General features: G+C 39.1%; 1 protein-coding gene across 1 annotated transcript; it reads left to right on the top strand.

Moving 5' to 3' along the window:
- Positions 1 to 1,812: 1,812 nt before the first annotated feature.
- On the top strand, positions 1,813 to 18,581 carry HPRT1 (hypoxanthine phosphoribosyltransferase 1; the record flags this gene model as incomplete). The annotated part of the gene is made up of 8 exons (XM_010283033.1): positions 1,813 to 1,919; positions 3,416 to 3,599; positions 9,094 to 9,159; positions 10,161 to 10,178; positions 12,362 to 12,444; positions 14,824 to 14,870; positions 16,983 to 17,059; positions 17,696 to 18,581. Coding segments are annotated over 8 exons (630 nt in total), but the record flags the coding sequence as incomplete, so codon positions are not given.
- Between the last annotated feature and the right edge of the window lie 531 nt (positions 18,582 to 19,112).

Raw genomic sequence — 19,112 nt, 5'->3', positions numbered from 1 at the left:
CTCCTTCCCCCGAGCGCTGCCGGGGCCACCGAGCCCCCTCCCGCCGCTGGGCAGCGCGGGGGTGGGTTGGCGGTCACGGGTGGCGTCTCGGGAGGATTTAAAGCCGGAGGACGGCGAGGAGAGCCTGGGTTGCCGCCTCAGGAATGAAGGTGAAACAACTTCCCACCGGCTGCGAGCCCGGCGCGGCACAACTTCCTATTCCTGTTGCTTGTCGTAGCGCGCTGGGGAGGCACCGCGGGGCTCGTGAGAGCCGGCAGCGCGGTCTAAGTCGCTTAAGGGTTTAAGTTAGGATATATTTTTGGAGGAAGAGCATTCGGGGATATATACTTCTTCTTTTTTTTTTTTTTATCTTTCATCACCGCCGTGTTTGCTAAGGCTCTTCCATATTCATATTTATTATTTTTTTAAAGCCAGTGCCGGGTGCTCATGAAATACGTGGGGGGTCTTATGGCTGAGAGCTGTGCCTGCTGCCAGGTTGCGACTGTAAATCCCTGCGGTCAATAAAAAACCTGATAAAATCTGTAGGAAGGGCCCATTCCCTACCAAATGCATAAAGGAAGGTTTAGCAGATGCACTGGGTATAATGATGGGCCTGAACGACAGGAAAATACCATGTGTTTTGGGAGGGACCTGTCTTACCACCTAAAATAACAGCCTGCTCCGCATCGCCGGAACCGTGCTCAGGGACCCGACGCCTGCCGGGTGCGCGGGTAGCTCGCACAGGGTCTGCTTTGGATGGGAGGGTGAAACCCTCATGAAACTCCCCATGTGAAATACTCATTAGGGATTACACAACAAAAAAACCATGTAAACAGTTGGCTGAGCACAGGCCAGGTAAGTGCTTCCTTGGGCACCGAAATAAGGTTGTGCCCTGCAAGGGCAGTGGTAGCCGAAATGGATACTTAAAATGCCTGCCCTGGTGAACTGTCTTCACATAAGCTTTGGTTTTCCCTCTGAAGTTCTTAACTTCATTTTACAGGTAATCGCGTTCAGCTGCAAAACCAGAGAGTGAAGTAATTAAAAAACACATTGTCATTTTCAAGTTGCAGCAGGGTTAAGGTTCAGGGAAGGCTGTTGCGACAATATGCCCTGAACCTCAAGAGTGTTCGGTATTGTTACATACATATGTTATTCCCTTGTCCTAATTAACATACGCTGGCAGGCTGTTTCATACAGGGCATTTGCCCATGCAGAACAGGTTGCTGAAGCAGGGCATTCATTTCAGATTCTGCAAGATCTAGAACCTCCCGGGTTTGCAGATGGTGGTATGAGAAGGCTTGCTTTGCAGCAGCATAACCTGTCATGCTCATGTAGCTGTCTTGTCCTGTCACATAGCTGGCTCATGTGTTTTGTTGTGATTTGGTGTTGTGGAGATTTGGAAGATGTCCATGTCACAATATCTTCTTGCTTAATTGCAGGTGCAGGTTTTGCATTACACTAGGAAAATCAAAGGTGTTAAAAAGCTCCTTGATTATTTTTTCAATGGAATAAGGAGATTCACTGAAGTGTAGTAGTTTCATTTTCCCACTCTCTGATGGAGGAGAATGTTGTTAGGACTTTATTTCTTCCCCACATTGTACTGCACAACAGCTCATGTGGTATTTCAAGCAACTCTTGTGAACGGTGGGTTCTGTTAGATTACACTTCACGCTATGTTCAGTGTGACTAATGTTTTTATAGAGAGGGAAAGTAAGGTGATCCCGATGAGTGTAATGGGTTGGATAGTTTACTGAATAAAGCAAAGGACTTGCAGTTTCTCACCACAGACTTTTTGTAAGGCTTTGTAGAAACCTCACCTTATTTCCTTTTCAGATTGGCGATGATGAACAAGGTTACGACCTGGACTTGTTCTGCATACCTAAACATTATGCAGATGATTTGGAAAAAGTCTATATTCCTCATGGGCTCATCATGGACAGGTTGGTTTGACTTCAGACAGTACACTGCTCCAGCTGATTCCGTGACGCTGGAATAAACAATCTTCCAGTGATAGTTTTGCTGCCTGGTGACTGTCTAAATAGATTACATTTAATTAGAGACTTAAGAAGTACAAGTGATAATTAACTCTTTCTTGTTTGGCTTCTAAGAGTTCGTACATTTGCAGTTATGCTATTGTTTGGGAATTTGTCATAATTCTCAAGGGAAATTTTGTGGTACATAGCAATCTATGACTTCCTTTCCAGCCTTTCTTTGATGTTTTACCTTCTTAAAACCTAATTAGAAGGCGTTATTTGTTGTGCCAGTACAGTCTGAAAACAGTTACAGTCTACTGAATTTCCTTAGGATATTAATAAAAGTAAACTGTTACATCATCTTAGACTTTCTTATGTTCATATGGTAGATAAATAATATCCAACTTTTTCCTACCTTCTGGGAAAGACATTGGCCTCTGTAAATATCAATCTGTCACTTCTGTGGTTGCTGAAATCTGTGATGTGCTGTGGAAGTTTTATCTTGTCTGATCAGAAATGGGTGCATAAGCCTATAAGTCTTTTTTTTTTTTTTACTTTGTGTTTGATAGTTGCTAATTCCCTTTATGAGAATGAACAATAAATTCACTGAAGGAGTTGTTGGAGACACACAACCATTTAAGAGTGGTGCTGTGTGGATCTTCCTGGACATCTTGTGAATAGAAATACGTCTAGATTTTGCGTGGTCCTGTCTGATTAGATATAATTAACACTCCTATAAATTTTTTTTTTAATATTGTAAAAACTTTGCACTAGAAGTCCATATAGAGGAAAAAATTGGACAAAGTACATGTCATTAAGGAATTGATGTAAAGTTTATAATAGTAGGCTTTCTCTGAGAAAGCTGCTGTCAGCTGGCACACAATAAATACATACCATGCTTTCTAAAATAAATTACAAGATAAATTTAGAAACAATGATTGCAGAAAAACGGTGCAGTGTTCTCTTCTCTGCCTTGTTGGTATTGTATTTTGCAGTTAGGACAAATTTCTGGCATTCTGGCTTGGCAAATAAACATAAACTCTTTAGTTTACAACTTGAGAATTTTCTTCCTCCTCAGTTAATGAGGGCCACTGCCCTTTTAGTTGTGTTGGCTTACGTTGCTTTTGCATGGAAGCTGCACCTATCTTTGGGAGGAGGAAAACACACCTTCATGTTGCATATGTGACAGTAAAACAGCTTCAGAGTGTTAAGATTTGCTTTGGCTGAGTGTGACGTATGAAAACAAAGGCATTTGGCAGTGCTACTGTTAGATTAACCTTGAAAAGCAAAACTTTGTTGACCAATAACGTGTAAAAGTGACTGAAGTGGTAGGCAAATATTTCTGGGCAAAACGTGTTTCCAAGTTTGATGCATGTATTTGTTGTTAGCGATATAAAATGCTGCTGCTATAGTAAGCAAATGAAATGTGTTATGACAGCTTACTCTTTCTTGGTTTTGTATAGGACGGAGAGACTGGCACGAGAAATTATGAAGGGCATGGGAGGACACCACATCGTAGCACTCTGTGTACTCAAGGGTGGCTATAAATTTTTTGCTGATTTATTAGACTACATCAAAGCACTGAACAGAAACAGCGACAAATCAATCCCCATGACTGTTGACTTTATTAGGTTGAAGAGTTATTGTGTAAGTATCTCTGCAATACTGTGCAATTTTTATATAAACTTAACTGACTTCAAATTATTAACAGAGGTGGTTTAATATTGTTTCTGCTAGAATGTGCTAATATTAAACAAATAAGTAAGGGAAATAAGAGGAGGGGAAAAAAGCAGTCACAAGCTAATTTACTCTTTCTCTACCTTATTATATAATCTGTTTTCTTTTAGACCTTGATATTTCCGCAGCCCAGTAAAATCCTTGTGCAGAGCTGAGAGACTCTTTCCATGTCCTTCACCTGTTAAACAATTTCCGCTCTGCTCACTACTCCATCTCTAAAGCTGTGGCTCTAGAATAATACAGAGGATTCTCCTGCAAGTATGGTTACAAAAATTTAATTCTAGGAATTTTTGTGTGGCTTAGACATCATTCATTGGACAGGAAGACTCGAAAACTGTGAAAACTGTTATACCCGAGTTCCCTATCTCATCTTTTGTTTGGCTCAACAAAACAATCAACAAAATGAGTTGTATTTGGCCTTGAGGAAATACTAGATTCATAAAACTAGATTTATGATTAGTGGCCACTGAATATGGCACTACTTTTTAAAGACTAGGCGTAGGTTGCCTTGGGTTTACATTTTTGGAAAATAATTTATTTTCATTCTGAACACAAAGATTTAACTTTATAGGGAAATTGAACCTTCTGTAACATGAGGTGACGTGTAAGTTTTATAGAAGGAAGCACAAGGTTATGTTGTGCAGATCAAAGGGAGAAGCAGATGCATGTTAGTACGTCTATGCTTCCTGGCTTACCAATAGCCTAGTCTCGTGTTTTCAGGATGGTATTTATTATTTGTTCTATAAGACAGTTTGGTTTTTTTTGTTTCAGTTTAGGGTGTTTGAATAAATTGTTTTGTAAGGTTATGCTGTTAGTTCTGTCTCAGCAACTTTGCATTCAAGTGAGCAGTGTAAGCTACTTGTCGCAGCTGTAGGCGAGTGCCCGTTCCAGTGGAAAAAAATAGAGATTACTAAATTGGAAACTCAACTTCATCCTTCATTTCATTAAACTGTGAAGCCAGAGATGGAGTTATTTGCAGACGTAGTTTGGACTGTCAAAGAACTTCATACATTCATGGTTGTTCTTGAGTGATCTGTTAACATTTCACGGCAAAGCCCAGAACTGAGCGGGGCTTTGCTCAAGTTCGTTTGCAGGATGAGCAGCGCTGGCTGCCCGAGGCGTGCACGTGGCTGGCCGTCCAGGGGTTACCTGGAAACCACGTTCATGTTTGCGGAACGCAAGGCAGTAATTTAGCTATGCTCTTCAAAGAGAAGGCAAGGCTGGGCAGGAGGGTTCGTGCCAGCCTTTGCTTGTATCTCACGAGGCGCGCTCAGTGCTTGTGCACCGTATTTAAATCAGTGGGCGAGAGCTGCTTGACACCCTTTCCTTGTGCTCCCTCAAAAAATACAGGCTCCTGCCACCGGTCCCCTTAACCACTAAGCCACCCCATGCCCATATATTCTGCCTGTAAAAGCCACAACAGAAAGCTGCAGGTTTCTATTACAGGATAGTATGTTAAAGAGTAGGAAATGACAACTCCCACCCTATTTTTGGTGAGGAAATTGTGTATCTTCTGCTTTCTTCAAGGAACACTTCCAATAACTTTTTGGCTTGTTTAGAAAACAATATAAAGACTAAATCCTTTCACTCTCTCCACTTTCCGACTAACTTGGAAAAAACTATTGGAGAAATGGTTTGAAACAACTGAAAAAGATAAGGGTACTTTATTATATGCATGTTTTCTTTGCTCAGACTGGTGTGTTAGGCATGCTTTGGTTCATCTCTTTACTACAGCTGCTTTTATTACTCCTCAGAACTACAATGCCTGGATATTAATAGGGGAGCGAACAACAAAATAAACTTCATGGAAATCAAAAGCCTGTTTTTGTAGTAAGAACAAGTAGATGAAGAGAAAAACAGAGAAATTTAGAAAGAAAGCTGCCTAGGCAGAATGTTTTCCTTGAGGTGTTGGCTTCAGGGTTTCTGGTTTTATCAGCCAATTCTATAAAAGAATGTTTTCTTGTTCTAGATGAGTGAGGAGCTCCTGTTACCTGGTGCCTACACTAGAGTATTTATGAGCATTTCATTTCTGTGGACTCTCTTAGGTGATTATTAATATCCAGGCTTATGTCCTTTAGATTGCATAACTTGATAGACTGGGTAAGATTGTCCTAACATGAACATGTATGTAACAGATCAGTCGACTAGGTCTTCCATCACTAATGGTGTCAGAATGCTAAGTCTGCTTTGTAGTTTTTATCTGTGCTTTACTAGATGGAGGGATCTGCATTGTTAGTGATGTGGAAACCATCGCAAACTGTAATGGACAGTTGAAAGTGGAGCTAGTTCTCTTGCCACTGTCTTTGGATGCGATTGCTAGATCATGCTGCCTGCCTTTACAGACTGGATAAAAGATGTTAAAAATACCCTGGTCGCATAAACAAAGCAGCTGAACTTGTGTAATCGTTCTGAAATTGATGTAATTGAGGTTCTATTCTTATTTCAAGCCAATCATTTAATATTTACAAGCATATGTTTTGGGGTTTTTTTTGTGTTGCAATGCAAAGTTCATACTGTTCTGCACCCAAAAATAATTCTCTAAGAATACTGACATGATCAAGCTGTGATTAAACTTTGCTCGTAACTCCAGCTTTCTGAGTCCTTACACATGAATTTTAATGATCTGGCAAGCTGTTAAGAAATGGAAAGATAGTGTTTGTGAACAGACCCAGATCTCAGTATTCTTGACAAACAGTTTATTTTGTGCTACAAGAAGAATGGCTTTTCACCAGTCTCCTGCATTTAAACTTGAAAATGAGCAAATGTTGCTTACATAGTCATGAAGGGCAGCCAAGAGACAATGGATGTGCTGCGCTGTCACTCAGGAAGATCGGGATTTTCAGTGGAATATAAGGTGAAATCTGGCTAGGCTGGTCACAACAATATTCTGAAAGATCTCTGTTAACCAAGCCTCACAGCAAATACTGTAAGGAACTTAAAATGTCTTTTTAAAAGGTGATCTTGGAGTCACTTGCGTCAGGAGATACGATCTTGTAAAGCATTATTGTTTTCCAGCAGTGACAATGGGGAGGCAGTGAAAACAAATCTAAACAGTAAAACTTTTATGTATTAAACCACAAAGCATTAAAGACTTACCAGTGCTGAAATCAGAAATAATGCTCCTGAAGATAATTAAAACATTGCTTAATTATTAAACAAAGTTCTTTCCAATGGAAATCTGGTTACAACCAGTGTCGGAAATCTTTAACTGTTTTTTATTCTTTAATTGTTCAGGGACCCAGTACCTGCATAGGAATGCAGGTTTATATGCCAATGAAGATTTATGTTTTGTGTTAAAACGTGTAGCAATCTGTAGGGTTCTTGGTGGGAAGGAGCAGGAAAGTTTCTGTTGGTTAGATTGTTTTTCCTCTGCTGATCATCATACTTCCATACACATAGTCCAAAGGTTTACAGTAACCTACAGTTTTGTGGTGTTCTTGTTTGAATATAGTGGTGGTTTTGCAGCCAAACAGATCATCATGAACCTGACCATATGCATATACTGAGGAGTACCAGTCTGTCACCCGTGCACATAATTTTAATGGAACAAATACCTGTAATATCTTTCTTCATCGTTGTTTTGTGAGGAATGATGTTGATTTTACATCCTTCCATGGAAGGAGTATGAAATCCCTCTTAGTGTAGGAATAGATAAGAGAGAATCCTGTAACATAAACAAGGAAAAGCTTAAAGAAGCTGTTATTTGAGATAATTTTGAGGTAGGGTGAACACAGGAAATGTCCTTTAGATTTATGAACACAGTGCTTAACTGAATCACATTTTTGTGGTTGATCTAGCCAGTATCTCAGGCATTCAGTAGCAGTGTGTATATCTACTGGGTCAAGCAGCAATCATTTTGGACATCTTTTCTTTTTTTTTTTTTTTTTTTTTTAACTTTTTCAACACAGTGGCATTGATCATTGATGCCATTCAGTTTAGTTATTGCTTGCACTGGTATGGAAGCACTGAAGCTATCAAAATATCTATCAAAAATGAATGTTCCTTATAGTAAAAAATCATGGCACTTCAGTGTAATTTGGTATAACTCAAAACTAGTGTTTTCTTTAAAACACATGGGGTAAAACTGAAAAGATACTTTTTCTAGTAATGTATTTTGCTTTATTTTTATGTTGTGTCATAGGAATCTTAAAGGAAAGCATCTGTTAGTCTTATAATCTGCTTTTGCATGCCTAGAGCTGTCAGCACTCCTTTATCGTAGACCATTGACACCACCATCCAAAGGATTATAACACATTTTCTCTTTACTATCATCCCCGTGTTACTTACTGTGTACTTGGTGTGTGCCTCTCCAAATCATTTTTTGTGATAACATTTTTAGGTTCTGCCTACAATTCATATAGCACAAATACCTGTCTTCATGCGGCTGTAAAAACAGGAAGGTGTACATGGCTGTGTCTCTCTTCCCTTGTGGTCCCCTCTCTATTGCATCTGTCATTTCTGGGTTTTGGGAAGGAACTTGCTGTTTTGCTGCGTGTCTGCGTAGTTGTGCAGCAGCTTGGGCTTCAAGGTGCAGCAGCAAAATAATACCATTTTTCTAAAAGGAGGGTATGTGGTGAGGAGCTACAAGAATAAAGTTTGATAAGCAATATTAACTTCTTACTGAAATTATTAAGTTGTAGGATAATGTCATCATCTGTAAGGAGTACAATAATATAATACAAACTGTGAGACACTGTCAAGGTTTAAAAGTCAGTTGAATGACTTTAAATAAACTGTGAAGGTCTGTGAAGCTCTCCTAGCAGCTGTTTTGAACTTCTTAGACAACAGTTCATTCATGTTTGTATCAAAGTTTAGTTTTATTGAAGCAAAATGCTGTGTTGTGGTGATGGCGTACCTATGTGACCGTTCCATTATTATAAGAAGTAATTTGATTTGTTACCAATATTTGTTGTAAACTAGGCAAGCATAAGCTTTTCTGGCTATTTTTGTAGTGCCTTGTTTGCTGGCTATTCTTGTTATTGTTATGAATGCTTATTCTTATTCAAAGAGTAAGGCTTTCTAAAGCGTTAAAGTTTAAAATGTAAATTACCAGCTATATAGCAGCATGCAGCTTGGAAACTGAAGTGCTTTTTGCCTTATTTCCATATCTGTAGGGAATGCATAGCAAATCATGTCTTTTTAGGTACCTGTGTATATGTAATGGTCACAGATGAGAGCTGGTGCCTGCGTTTATGCAGCTCTCTTGTCAAACAATCTTTAATCTGAAATACCATCTTTGAATTTGATCACTTGTAATTTCTTAGTTAATAGAGAGATGCTGTGGGCGCTGTGTTTCTGAAAGCATTAGCATTCACTGGTTATATACTTTGCAGTTTTGATATTTAGTGGAAGAAAAAATTATTTTTATTCTGGTAATGTTAATGCTAACCCTCCTCTTTCTTAGAATGATCAGTCAACTGGAGATATAAAAGTCATTGGTGGAGATGACCTCTCAACCTTGACTGGAAAGGTACGGCTCTTTGTATGTTTAGAAACAAACAAAACCACTGGGGAACCCACATACCTGCGTGGTTTTAAGGCTGCTCTTTTAGTGTGTGAAGACTAGAGTTTAAAAAAGTGAAAATGGAAGAGTTTCACTTGAATATTTGCCAGTGTGTACTAGGAGAGCGGATAAGCCCCACCAAAGCCATCGGTTTTGTCTGAACGTAACAAAAAACCCCTATTGACCGTCTTCAGTATCAGCAAAGTTTTAGGAGATTTGTTTTTCTGCAGTGCCTGAGAATAATAATCTTGCGTGGGTTGTTGTCTACAGACTACCTTTAAAAGAGAGCGGCATTATTTATTTTCTGTATCAGTGTTTCACTGAAGTAGTGGTGGGAATTCATACTGTGGAGACGTATAACGTGCAGCCCAGGTGAGGAACAGAGGTTCCCGCTACAGGCGGTGATGAGAGGAGGAAATGGGAGAATGTAAATTGGGAATCTGCTTTTCTCCAGTGACTCTGGAGATCATTGAGCCAGATGTCTGGGGTTAAAGCATCGGTGCCTCCTGCTCTGTCAGAACACATTACTTTTCTCCTTACGCATATGTGATCTTTAAGGCACGTATGTCACTGTTCAGTATAAAGGATGTAGGTGTGACAATTGTACGTGTCTCTGTAGGATAGCACTCTTTGCTTTAGAAGAATACGAATTGTGTAGACTCTGTTTTGCTCTCTTTTGCATATATCCAGAATTCTCAAAGTCTAAATAATTTAAAGATCACTTTGTACTCAGCATGAGGTGTTGAGGACAATCTCATTGCCAGCTAATTGTTATTAGAGCATCAGAAATGTTAACTACATAGAATTTGCTGTTACATGTGTAAACATACATAAATGATGGTACAAATATTGAACTGTGATGAAAATTAATAAGTTATATAGATTCATATATATAAGAAATGGCATATTCTCTAGATACTAATGGATTTTCCCTTTTTTTTTCCCTCCTTTCTTTTTCTTTCCACCAGAATGTTTTGATCGTAGAAGTAAGTACTATGTTTCACTTTGAAGTTATAATGTGTGACTGCTAAAAGCGTTCTAATAGAAGGTGTTCTTAAGGCAGAAAACCTACAGTTTCTGGTTTCAAGGCTTCCAGCTTCTGATTCCAGGCCTGAATTTTGCAAGTGGGCTCTGAATTTTAAGTGATCTGTGGTTTGAATTTTAAAAGTAGCCTGAACAAAGTGATATTAGGCATATTATTGTTCTGGATTTATAACAGCAATCTAGAAAATTAATCTGCAGGGATAGGAACAAGTTCCTAGTAGGAATATCCTAAAATATGTGAAAAACAGATCTGTCCCTGTGTGTAATTTGTTTAGAGAATAGCAACGTAGAGAACGCTAATTTTTAATGAGTATTTTGCAATAGCTAAATTCCCCTTGCTCTGTCTTGGCATGGTTCTTTGGATGATACCAGATACAGCACACCTCAGTTTGGTTTCCTAGTAGGTACTGTTGCTTAATTCTTGCTTTCAAAGCTCTTTCTTGATGGACAGTGTTGCTTGTGTTCAGTAAGTATTGCTTTGACAAAGGATGTTCTTGCGTTAGATTGCCTGTTTCAGGATAGGGAAGCAGCAGCAGTAGACAGGAGAAATGGAAAAAATGGACGTGCAATCTAATAATGTCTTAAGGCTCCAAATAATGGAAATGGCTTGTTTGTAAGCAAAGAAACAGCTATGGCAACTGATTCAGGAGCCAAAGGGAAGGATGTTTCCTCTCATAAAATGTGGTTTTTTTAAATGTATGGGGGTTTTTTTTGAGAAGGTTGTATTATTCCACAGGAAGCACATTCAGTTCCAGAACTCCTACCAAAATAGTATGTATACAACAGTCATCTGTGTGACCAGTGGTGTCCTTTGAAGTATATTTTGCTTCAGATAGGCAGATGTGTTTAATTCTATATCTGCTCCATTTCAGATCAGTGTATGTCTTTAAAGTCCCAGACAAGTAACTAGGTTAGTTTCTCATTTGTTCAGTGAATCATTTATCCAGTGACTTGTCTTATACAACACTGTCAAATATGAACCCTTTTGCCGATCACCGTTTTAGCTGCCACACAATAAAAATGCACCTTTATTGCAGGTTTAACATCTTGTGCGTCAGAGCACTAGGCTTTTCTATATGATATCCTTTAATGTGCAAAAAAATCTGAACAAAAGGGAGATTCACCTCCAATAAGCAAATAATCACACAATACCAAATCAATAATAGGTTCTATTTTTGAGTATGGAAGTAGCTACTTCTGTTTATTCGCCGACTTTTATTTTTACCTATATATCTGTATGTCTTTAACTTTTCTGGAGTTTATAACCATGATTAAAAGCATTAGGTGTTAAAGATGGTATTGCTGACAGGTGCTCTGTTGAGGTTTTTGTTCGATTTTTATTTTAATTGGGGAGTCATGGGAAAATAAGCTGAAACCAGGACATTGCTGCTTCTGTGTTCTCTACCTCCTTCACTTCAAATAGACAATTTCAGGCCAGGGTAAGGACTGTCTCTCTAAAGACCGTGTGATTATTTCAGTCCAGATGAGGAGTCCATTTCTGATGCTTCAAGTTGTAAGCCATATATTCTTTTTTGTGCTTATATGTGCAGTGGATAGGATTAGAATGGTGTGTCAAAATTCATTTTAGTGTGTTTGAGAATAGACTTTAGAACTGCAAGCAGATACTCACAGTGCAATTTCTTTCGCTATTTCTTGGATCTGTAACGTAAATTAGACTCCTTTTTCTTTAATTGCAATAATGGGTTGTTCTGCCTATTTTCCCGTCTTACTTTTCTTTCTGTTATACATCTTTCTCTGCAACTGAGCTCAACGGCAAGACTAATGGTACTCTTACCGTATTCGAATTAAACATTGTTTGTCTAATAGTTGCAAGGAGCACAAGTCATAAAACCTCCGAAAGGAGCAAAGAAAGTCATAGTTCAGTAACTGCTTTCAAAGTCATAGTTATACACAGCAATTAAGAGCTGCTGTTAATGTGTGTGATCACTTTACTGAGCATAGTTGCGTAAGCACAACATGGTGTTCTGTGTTACCTATGTTTGATTATGAACAGTCTTTTGGCATATTTTTATGCTATTGCGGATGACAACTGCTGTAGTAAAAACTCAAAAATGCTACTCTGAGATGTTGAATATTCTTTCTTACATGAGTGTTTTATTTCCAGGATATAATTGATACTGGTAAAACAATGAAAACGTTGCTGTCTCTGCTTAAGCAATACAATCCAAAGATGGTGAAAGTAGCCAGGTAAATTTTTAATGATGATTATTTGTGCTGTATTTCACCTTAAGAAGGACACACAGTGTAAAATAAATAAATAAATAAAGTGTAGAATTGTAGAATACATTTCCATGTAAGAGAAACAGGAGGGAACGTTTCTGCAGAAGTCATAGGAGTCATGTGTGATGCAATCTGTTGAAGTTTAGTAATTTGTTTAAACTCCAAAAGCAGTTTTGCTTATTACGAGAACATACGTTCGTTAAGGCTGGTGGAAACACTGTTCTTTCCAATCTTATTGCTGGAAGAATTGCAGTGCTTCAGAAGGGGACAGCTTGTGCTTGCCTGTCTTGCCTCATCATACTATGGTAAGGTTTTTGGGGTTTTACCACCGAAGTCGAAGTTTGGTTTAGAAGTATGTGGAAGAATTTAAATCTTCTGGGCTTAAAAAAATACCCTCTCAAGTTGGTAGAGGTATTTTCAACACAAATTTAGTTCATAAATGCAGACTTTTACTAGAGTTGGGGATTAAAAAAAAAAATCAGTGGTTGTTACTTATGTGTATGTAGTATCTTTCCAAACATGTTTGTTTCTGCTTGTGATACCTGCAACTTCAGTATACAGCAGTGGTGTACCTGTGCAGTGGAGACCTTTTTTTTTTTTTTCTTAGTTTGCCTTCATCAATTGTAGAACTAAATTATTTTGCACACTAACATTATTGTTTGTGTAGCGTGCATAGTGCAGCTGAGCTTTAGAGGTCATTCTCTGAGAGTCACCCAGCCATATGCTCTTCCAGGCTTTTCTACCTAGTTACATCTTTAATCAATTAGTTTCAAAACATTTTATAATTAATTAACTTACGACTAACAAGAAATGTCGAGGATAATATCATATTATTAACCAATATCAGCGTTCTTCCTATTTCCTTTTAAATTGCATCTTTTACGCTGCTGTGCTGTGGTTGTGTATTTAACAATAAAAGCATAATGATTGCTGGGGATTAGAGATAAAGCAGAACTGTGTGTAATATCTGATCAGTTGTGTTGCCATAACAATGTCAAAGCAGTCATTAGTCGTAGGGGAACAGCTCTTCTTGCTGATAATCTGGAGGTGACCTGCTGAAGGTGAGGCTATTGAGGATTTCTCCCTGGCTGGATTAAATGTGCCAAATTTTAAATATTTGTCTCTGAGTAGTGCCCTAGCACTGCAGTGTGCATCGTGAATATAATATAGTATATAATATAGTATATATAATATAGCAAAGGCCAGTTTCCTATTGTTTAAGTCTGTTGCAGTAATTTGGGTCTGCCAAAGACCTGAGCAGGTAAACATGATCGTTCTAGATAGCCTTAAGTGTAATGTTCCTAGTTACTTCACTTGCTTCTCTCTTTTTTTTTTTTTTTAATTTATTTTTCTCTGACAATTAAGCAGTGGTTGCAGGGAGATGCGAATCAATGCTACTATGATTTTGGGGCTTCTTTGATCAAATCATACACCAATTCTCAAAAATTAGGTCTCACAACTGGAAGTTTCAGTAACGGTCTAAAATTGAAACTGTGACTCTGACAGATGAAGCCCTACCTTCAGGGGTGATCCAGGAGGGAGGGAGGTCTGTGCTTAATGCACAGACTTACACTGGCCTCTGTCTTTACATTCAGCCATCGACCGCCTTTTCTTTTCCTCCCAAAGTTTCTGTATGGCAGAGACGGACGTGTCAGGCCTGTGGGGTTGTCTTCTAAAAGGTAGAAGTGCTCAACTGAATAATTAGTGAATCAAACTAGCAAGGCATTTCTCTCTACTACCATAGCCCCATCCCTGTATCTCTATGCTTTTTACACCTTTGAGTATTAATTCTGGAAAAGTGGAGCTGTTTTCTATCGCTTGATCATCAAAACCGATTACATTTTCTTTATGGGGTTAATTAGTACTGCCAGTGAAAAACAGTTGAGGACATGTTGCACAAGTGCAACTGAGGTTGCATTTAAGCAGCTGAACTTTTGCTTCATAATATTAAGGGTTTTGAAAAGAGCTCAGTTGGTCTGGCCAGGTCCCAAGGTGTTGCCTCTTTACCTATAAGCTAAATTGCACCTGAAGTTCCTAACATACATAAAACCCCGTTAAGTCACTTTTCACAGTGAAAATCCATCCGGATCAGTATCTCCTGGCCTCCTCCATGCTGACCTGTTAGTTATCCTTTAGGCTGTGAACCGTTCATGGTTTTAGGAAGTTTCGATTTTGTCATTATGATCAGCTACACTTGCAAATGAAATCATAGTTTAAAATACGTGTAGTTATGCTTTCAGTATGCGCATTTACACCAAATTCAGCTTGTCTGTCATCAAAACAGTCTCATATATTTGTACTCAGTGCTTTTCTGTGTTTCAGTTTTACTTTGGTTTTATTTGACAGTTTGTTGGTAAAAAGAACTCCTCGAAGTGTGGGATATCGGCCAGACTGTAAGTGACTTTTTGACAACCATTATTAATTTTTAAAAGTATGTCAGTGTATTGTGTACCCTTTGGTCAAAGTCCAAGGATGTTCCAAATAAGTTTTCACTAATGATTCTTGATAGATTTTGCTCTTATTTAGGGAATTTAAATATTTGGAATGTATTTTGACAGAGTTAATCTGGATTTGGTCTGATCCTTGTTTTTTCTTAACTTTTTGTAACGTTTTACTGTATGAAAAGCAAACTTTGATATTTTGGTCCAGGTTACACCCTTTTCATGTGCAAATTCTCCCAGCTTGCATGTAGTCAAATGCTTTGGTCAGGAGAATCTGCTGGATTCACCTTTGATGCTTTTCGGAGTGATTCGGGTGCCTAAACCTAGCCACCTCATGCTGTTTGGGTGTCACCGGGAATGTAGGAGGACCACACGGAGTAGCAGGTCTGATGAAAGCTTACAGTGGTAAGATGCCTAAATTGGCACAAACCCAGTTATGTCTAGGCATCTGAATTACTCCCTTCTTGTCTTCTCCTGTCTGTCCCAAGACCATAAAGAAAGGAGTAGCATCCACAGCAGGCAGTGGTACCAGAGTGGCGGCTCCTCCTGCCTTGGGAAGATCTATGTGTTCCAGAGGCTAAATCCCTGTTAATCTGGACCATGTACTTTCAGTATGGAAGTGGAGTCAGTTTAGCAGCAGAATCACATCCCCTTCCTCCTCCTTTCCAAGGTTGTACAATATTCTGGAACTGAAGTTTTTCAATGCCTTAAAGCTTAATCGAGGTGTTCCCCGCAGTCAGGGATGCCCCTCGTTCCTGAGATCTTATTATAGGCTTAGCTGGGTTAATGCTCTGCCTTTGGAGCATCTTGGAGCAGATGACTTGTTTTGCCATCTGTCCACAGATGTCTCTGTTGCCACCTTCAGTGCAGGGCACGTCAGCTCTGAAAGAAGAGACAGCAAGGCGGTAATGGCTGGGTCTCCGTCTTATCCATGTATTGTGAGGCCGAGTAGATGCTAAACATGGCCTTAATTTTTCCAAAAGTGCAGACAGCCTTTTCTTTGAATTGTACAGTCTCTCTCCCTATTTTCCTTACAGACCCTCATTGTAGCCAGGGAGAGAAGAACCACACAGCTTTCCTGTGCTCAGGAGTCTTTCATTTTAGCATGAGGGGAGAAAGCCATTTGGAAATGTTATACTTTATATAATTTAATATTTTTTGGTCATTCTATAGTGTGTGTGGACAGGCTGGACTGATACTGCCTGACCACCCACAAACTGTCCTGCTGGAGCTGTTTAGATGATCTGTGGGGCAGCGGATGTCCTCTTTTTAGGCAGCTTCTCTGGGAGGAAAAAAATGCAACCAAACACCAAACCCCCCCACCTGTTTCTGAAAGCTGCAAGTGACTCCGTGAAGGACAGAGCGCTCTTTCTCTATACCACAGAATCGGCGTCTAAAACGTGCTTTAGCATCGTAGTTTATTCCCACATAACGGGTCATTGCCTGCAAGCCGCAGTTACTCAGAGGCGCAGGACTGGTTTCCCCGCTCACTCTGCCAGCCCCTCACAGAAAGTCCTGACGACTGAAGCTGCCCACTCATTACACCTTTGGGTGCCCTTCCTGCAGCCCTACCCGAGGCGCAGGTCTGGCTCCCAGAGGTGCTGCCTTTACACGAGGGTGACTTGTGCTGTGCTCCCCGGTTCCGGTGCTTCTGCACTGGCATGTCAAGCATCTAGGAAGTGCTGGGAAGTATTGGCTCTTTTTGTATGTGTTTACAAAGTTGCAGGAAATTTTCAAGGAATCATACATTCTAATAATAATACCCCGTCTGTAGATTTAAGTACTTCCATTTATTTCTTGCAGAGTGCATGCTCGCACCATGCTGCTGCGTGGGAACCAATAATTCCATCTATTTAATTTTGCTTTAGTTGATAAATTAAATCAACAAAGTAAGTTAAAATTTTTAAATGGCTCAAATATTAATCTGAGGGTACTTGAGTGGAAGAAATAAAATTAGTTAGGATGCTTACATATCTATAAAATTCCAGATTGCCTCTGTAAAAAGGTCTAGTGAACTCTAGGAAGTTCTTTTCTAACATACTGGTGACTTACGGTCTTTTTCAGTTGTTGGATTTGAAGTGCCAGACAAATTTGTTGTGGGATACGCCCTAGATTACAATGAATACTTTAGAGATTTGAACGTAAGTAATTTTTCCCGTATGTTTTTTTCCGTTTAAAACCGGGGAGGAGGAAGGAAGGGAAGTCTCCTCACATCACTCTCCCTCCTCTGTAAATCGTGCCTCGTGTGCAAATCTGTTCCGTTGGTGATGCAACGATGAGAGCAAACCCTAGAGCAGCAGGACAGCGTTTTGGGGCTCTTATGAAAGTACAGTTTATTTTGCTGTGTGCAGAATGGAGGCTACACATCTACTGAACTTTGAAATAATGTGAAGTTTGTGTGAAGTTTCTTATCTTCCCAGATGTCTACAACAGATAAGTGCATTGGCTTAGTTATGCAAGAGTTAGAGATGAGACCTTGAAAGTTGCGAGGGGTTCACTTTTTATTCTAAGTCACTGATTCTTCATCTGGGTCTCACCAGACCCAACAGACATTGGGTGGGACAATTAGGGGGAGGAGAAAGAAGGCAATGTTGAGATTTTTAGACAAAAGAAGGCTTAAGTTGTTCTGCATGAACAATATCACAGGATTCTTTCGTCCTGAAACGTGTATCGCATGCGTGTATTTTTTCCAGAAGCACGTTATTGAATATGGATGTAAAACATCGGCCTTTTACCTTACTTTTCTAACAGGAGCTTTTTATTTTATTTCGTTTCAGCATATCTGTGTGATCAGCGAGACGGGGAAGCAGAAGTACAAAGCATGAACGCATAGTTCAAGTGCTATGACAACAGAGCTTTGAAATGTTTTGTTTACTGAGTCCTATCTTTCACAGGCTTCAACTCTGGTACACCAGCTAAAATTGTAGAATGCCCCAGCCCCATTGTCATATGCTTACTATAATTTATTGCATGTACAATATAAGAGCTCGTCTTGTTCATTTATATTTTAGAGATGTAAACAACCAGTGCAATTCTGCACTCCTTATTTTGATTTGCACTATGACTCTACCGACTATTGCTGCCCCTGGTTGGGTTGTGCTGTTTGTGAGCTCCAGAGTCTAACTCTTGCAGTGGTAAATCGCTTAAACCTCATCAACCCAGAACTGAAATAGTTCAAGTACTGTAAATGTAAAACATTTTATGATAGGGAAGTCTATTAGTAATATTTTTAAAATCTGTAATTTAAGTTTTATATTTTAATGCACAAATGTGATTGTGATTAATGGATAGTTGCACCTTTGGGTGTTACAAAGCATGAGGAGCAGCCAGTTACAGTATCTGTAATCTCCAGGGAGCTCATTCAAATCTCCTGGAGTTGCCTTATTGCTGTAAAGGAAGTCTGGGTGAAAAATGTCTGTCTTTTTTTTTTTCTCTTTTTTTTTTAAAGGAGATGGAATGACAAAGTGGAATGTGTAAGATCTAGTTTTAGTTGAGCTGCCTATTTCTGTTAGGTTTTTTTTTCTTTAAAAATATCCATCTGTCAGTGGAATTGCCTTTTAAATTTAAACAATTTTAATATATTTGTGAAAAAGTATTGTAATGTTTACTTTATAAGGTCTACAAAACAAAGTACTTTAAATAAAGGCTGTCTCTTTAAAATAAGCCCCATACATCTATGCCACTCATTCTGTATATTGAAGTACTCTTGAAATTTTCTTCTCAGCAATATTTTTCATAAGTGTTTCTGACAGTGAAGGCAGACTCTACATTTGTTACTTTTGTTGAGCTTTTGGTTAACATTATCCTCTCTGCGAGGGAGACGATAAAGCGCTGAGGGAAAATACTGAAACACTTGCATATTCTATAACCAAACTTAGAGAAAATGGTTTAAGCACTGTCCTTTGTTCTGTTCTGGCAAAAATGAAGAGTGGAGACGATATCTTCATTAAATATATACACCTGGGAAAAAAACCCCACACAACCATTTTGTAAGTAATCATTTGGGTTTGTTTCATTAACACCTCTGTTCCTGTCGAGTTTAATTGTAAACGTCTCGCACCTCGTTCTTGTGCCGTGCTTTGCGATCCCTTTGCTTTCACAGTTCTTGTACTTCTGCGCATGGATTCTTCGGCTGTATGCTCAGGTTTAACGCTGCTCAGTGCTTGATACATAATGGAAGGTTTTGCCAGCTTG

Source organism: Phaethon lepturus, unplaced genomic scaffold (assembly GCF_000687285.1).
Source record: "Phaethon lepturus isolate BGI_N335 unplaced genomic scaffold, ASM68728v1 scaffold43872, whole genome shotgun sequence".
Lineage (NCBI taxonomy): Eukaryota > Metazoa > Chordata > Aves > Phaethontiformes > Phaethontidae > Phaethon > Phaethon lepturus.
Note: the sequence above shows the minus strand (reverse complement) of the source record. Positions and strands in the feature narration are given on the sequence as shown.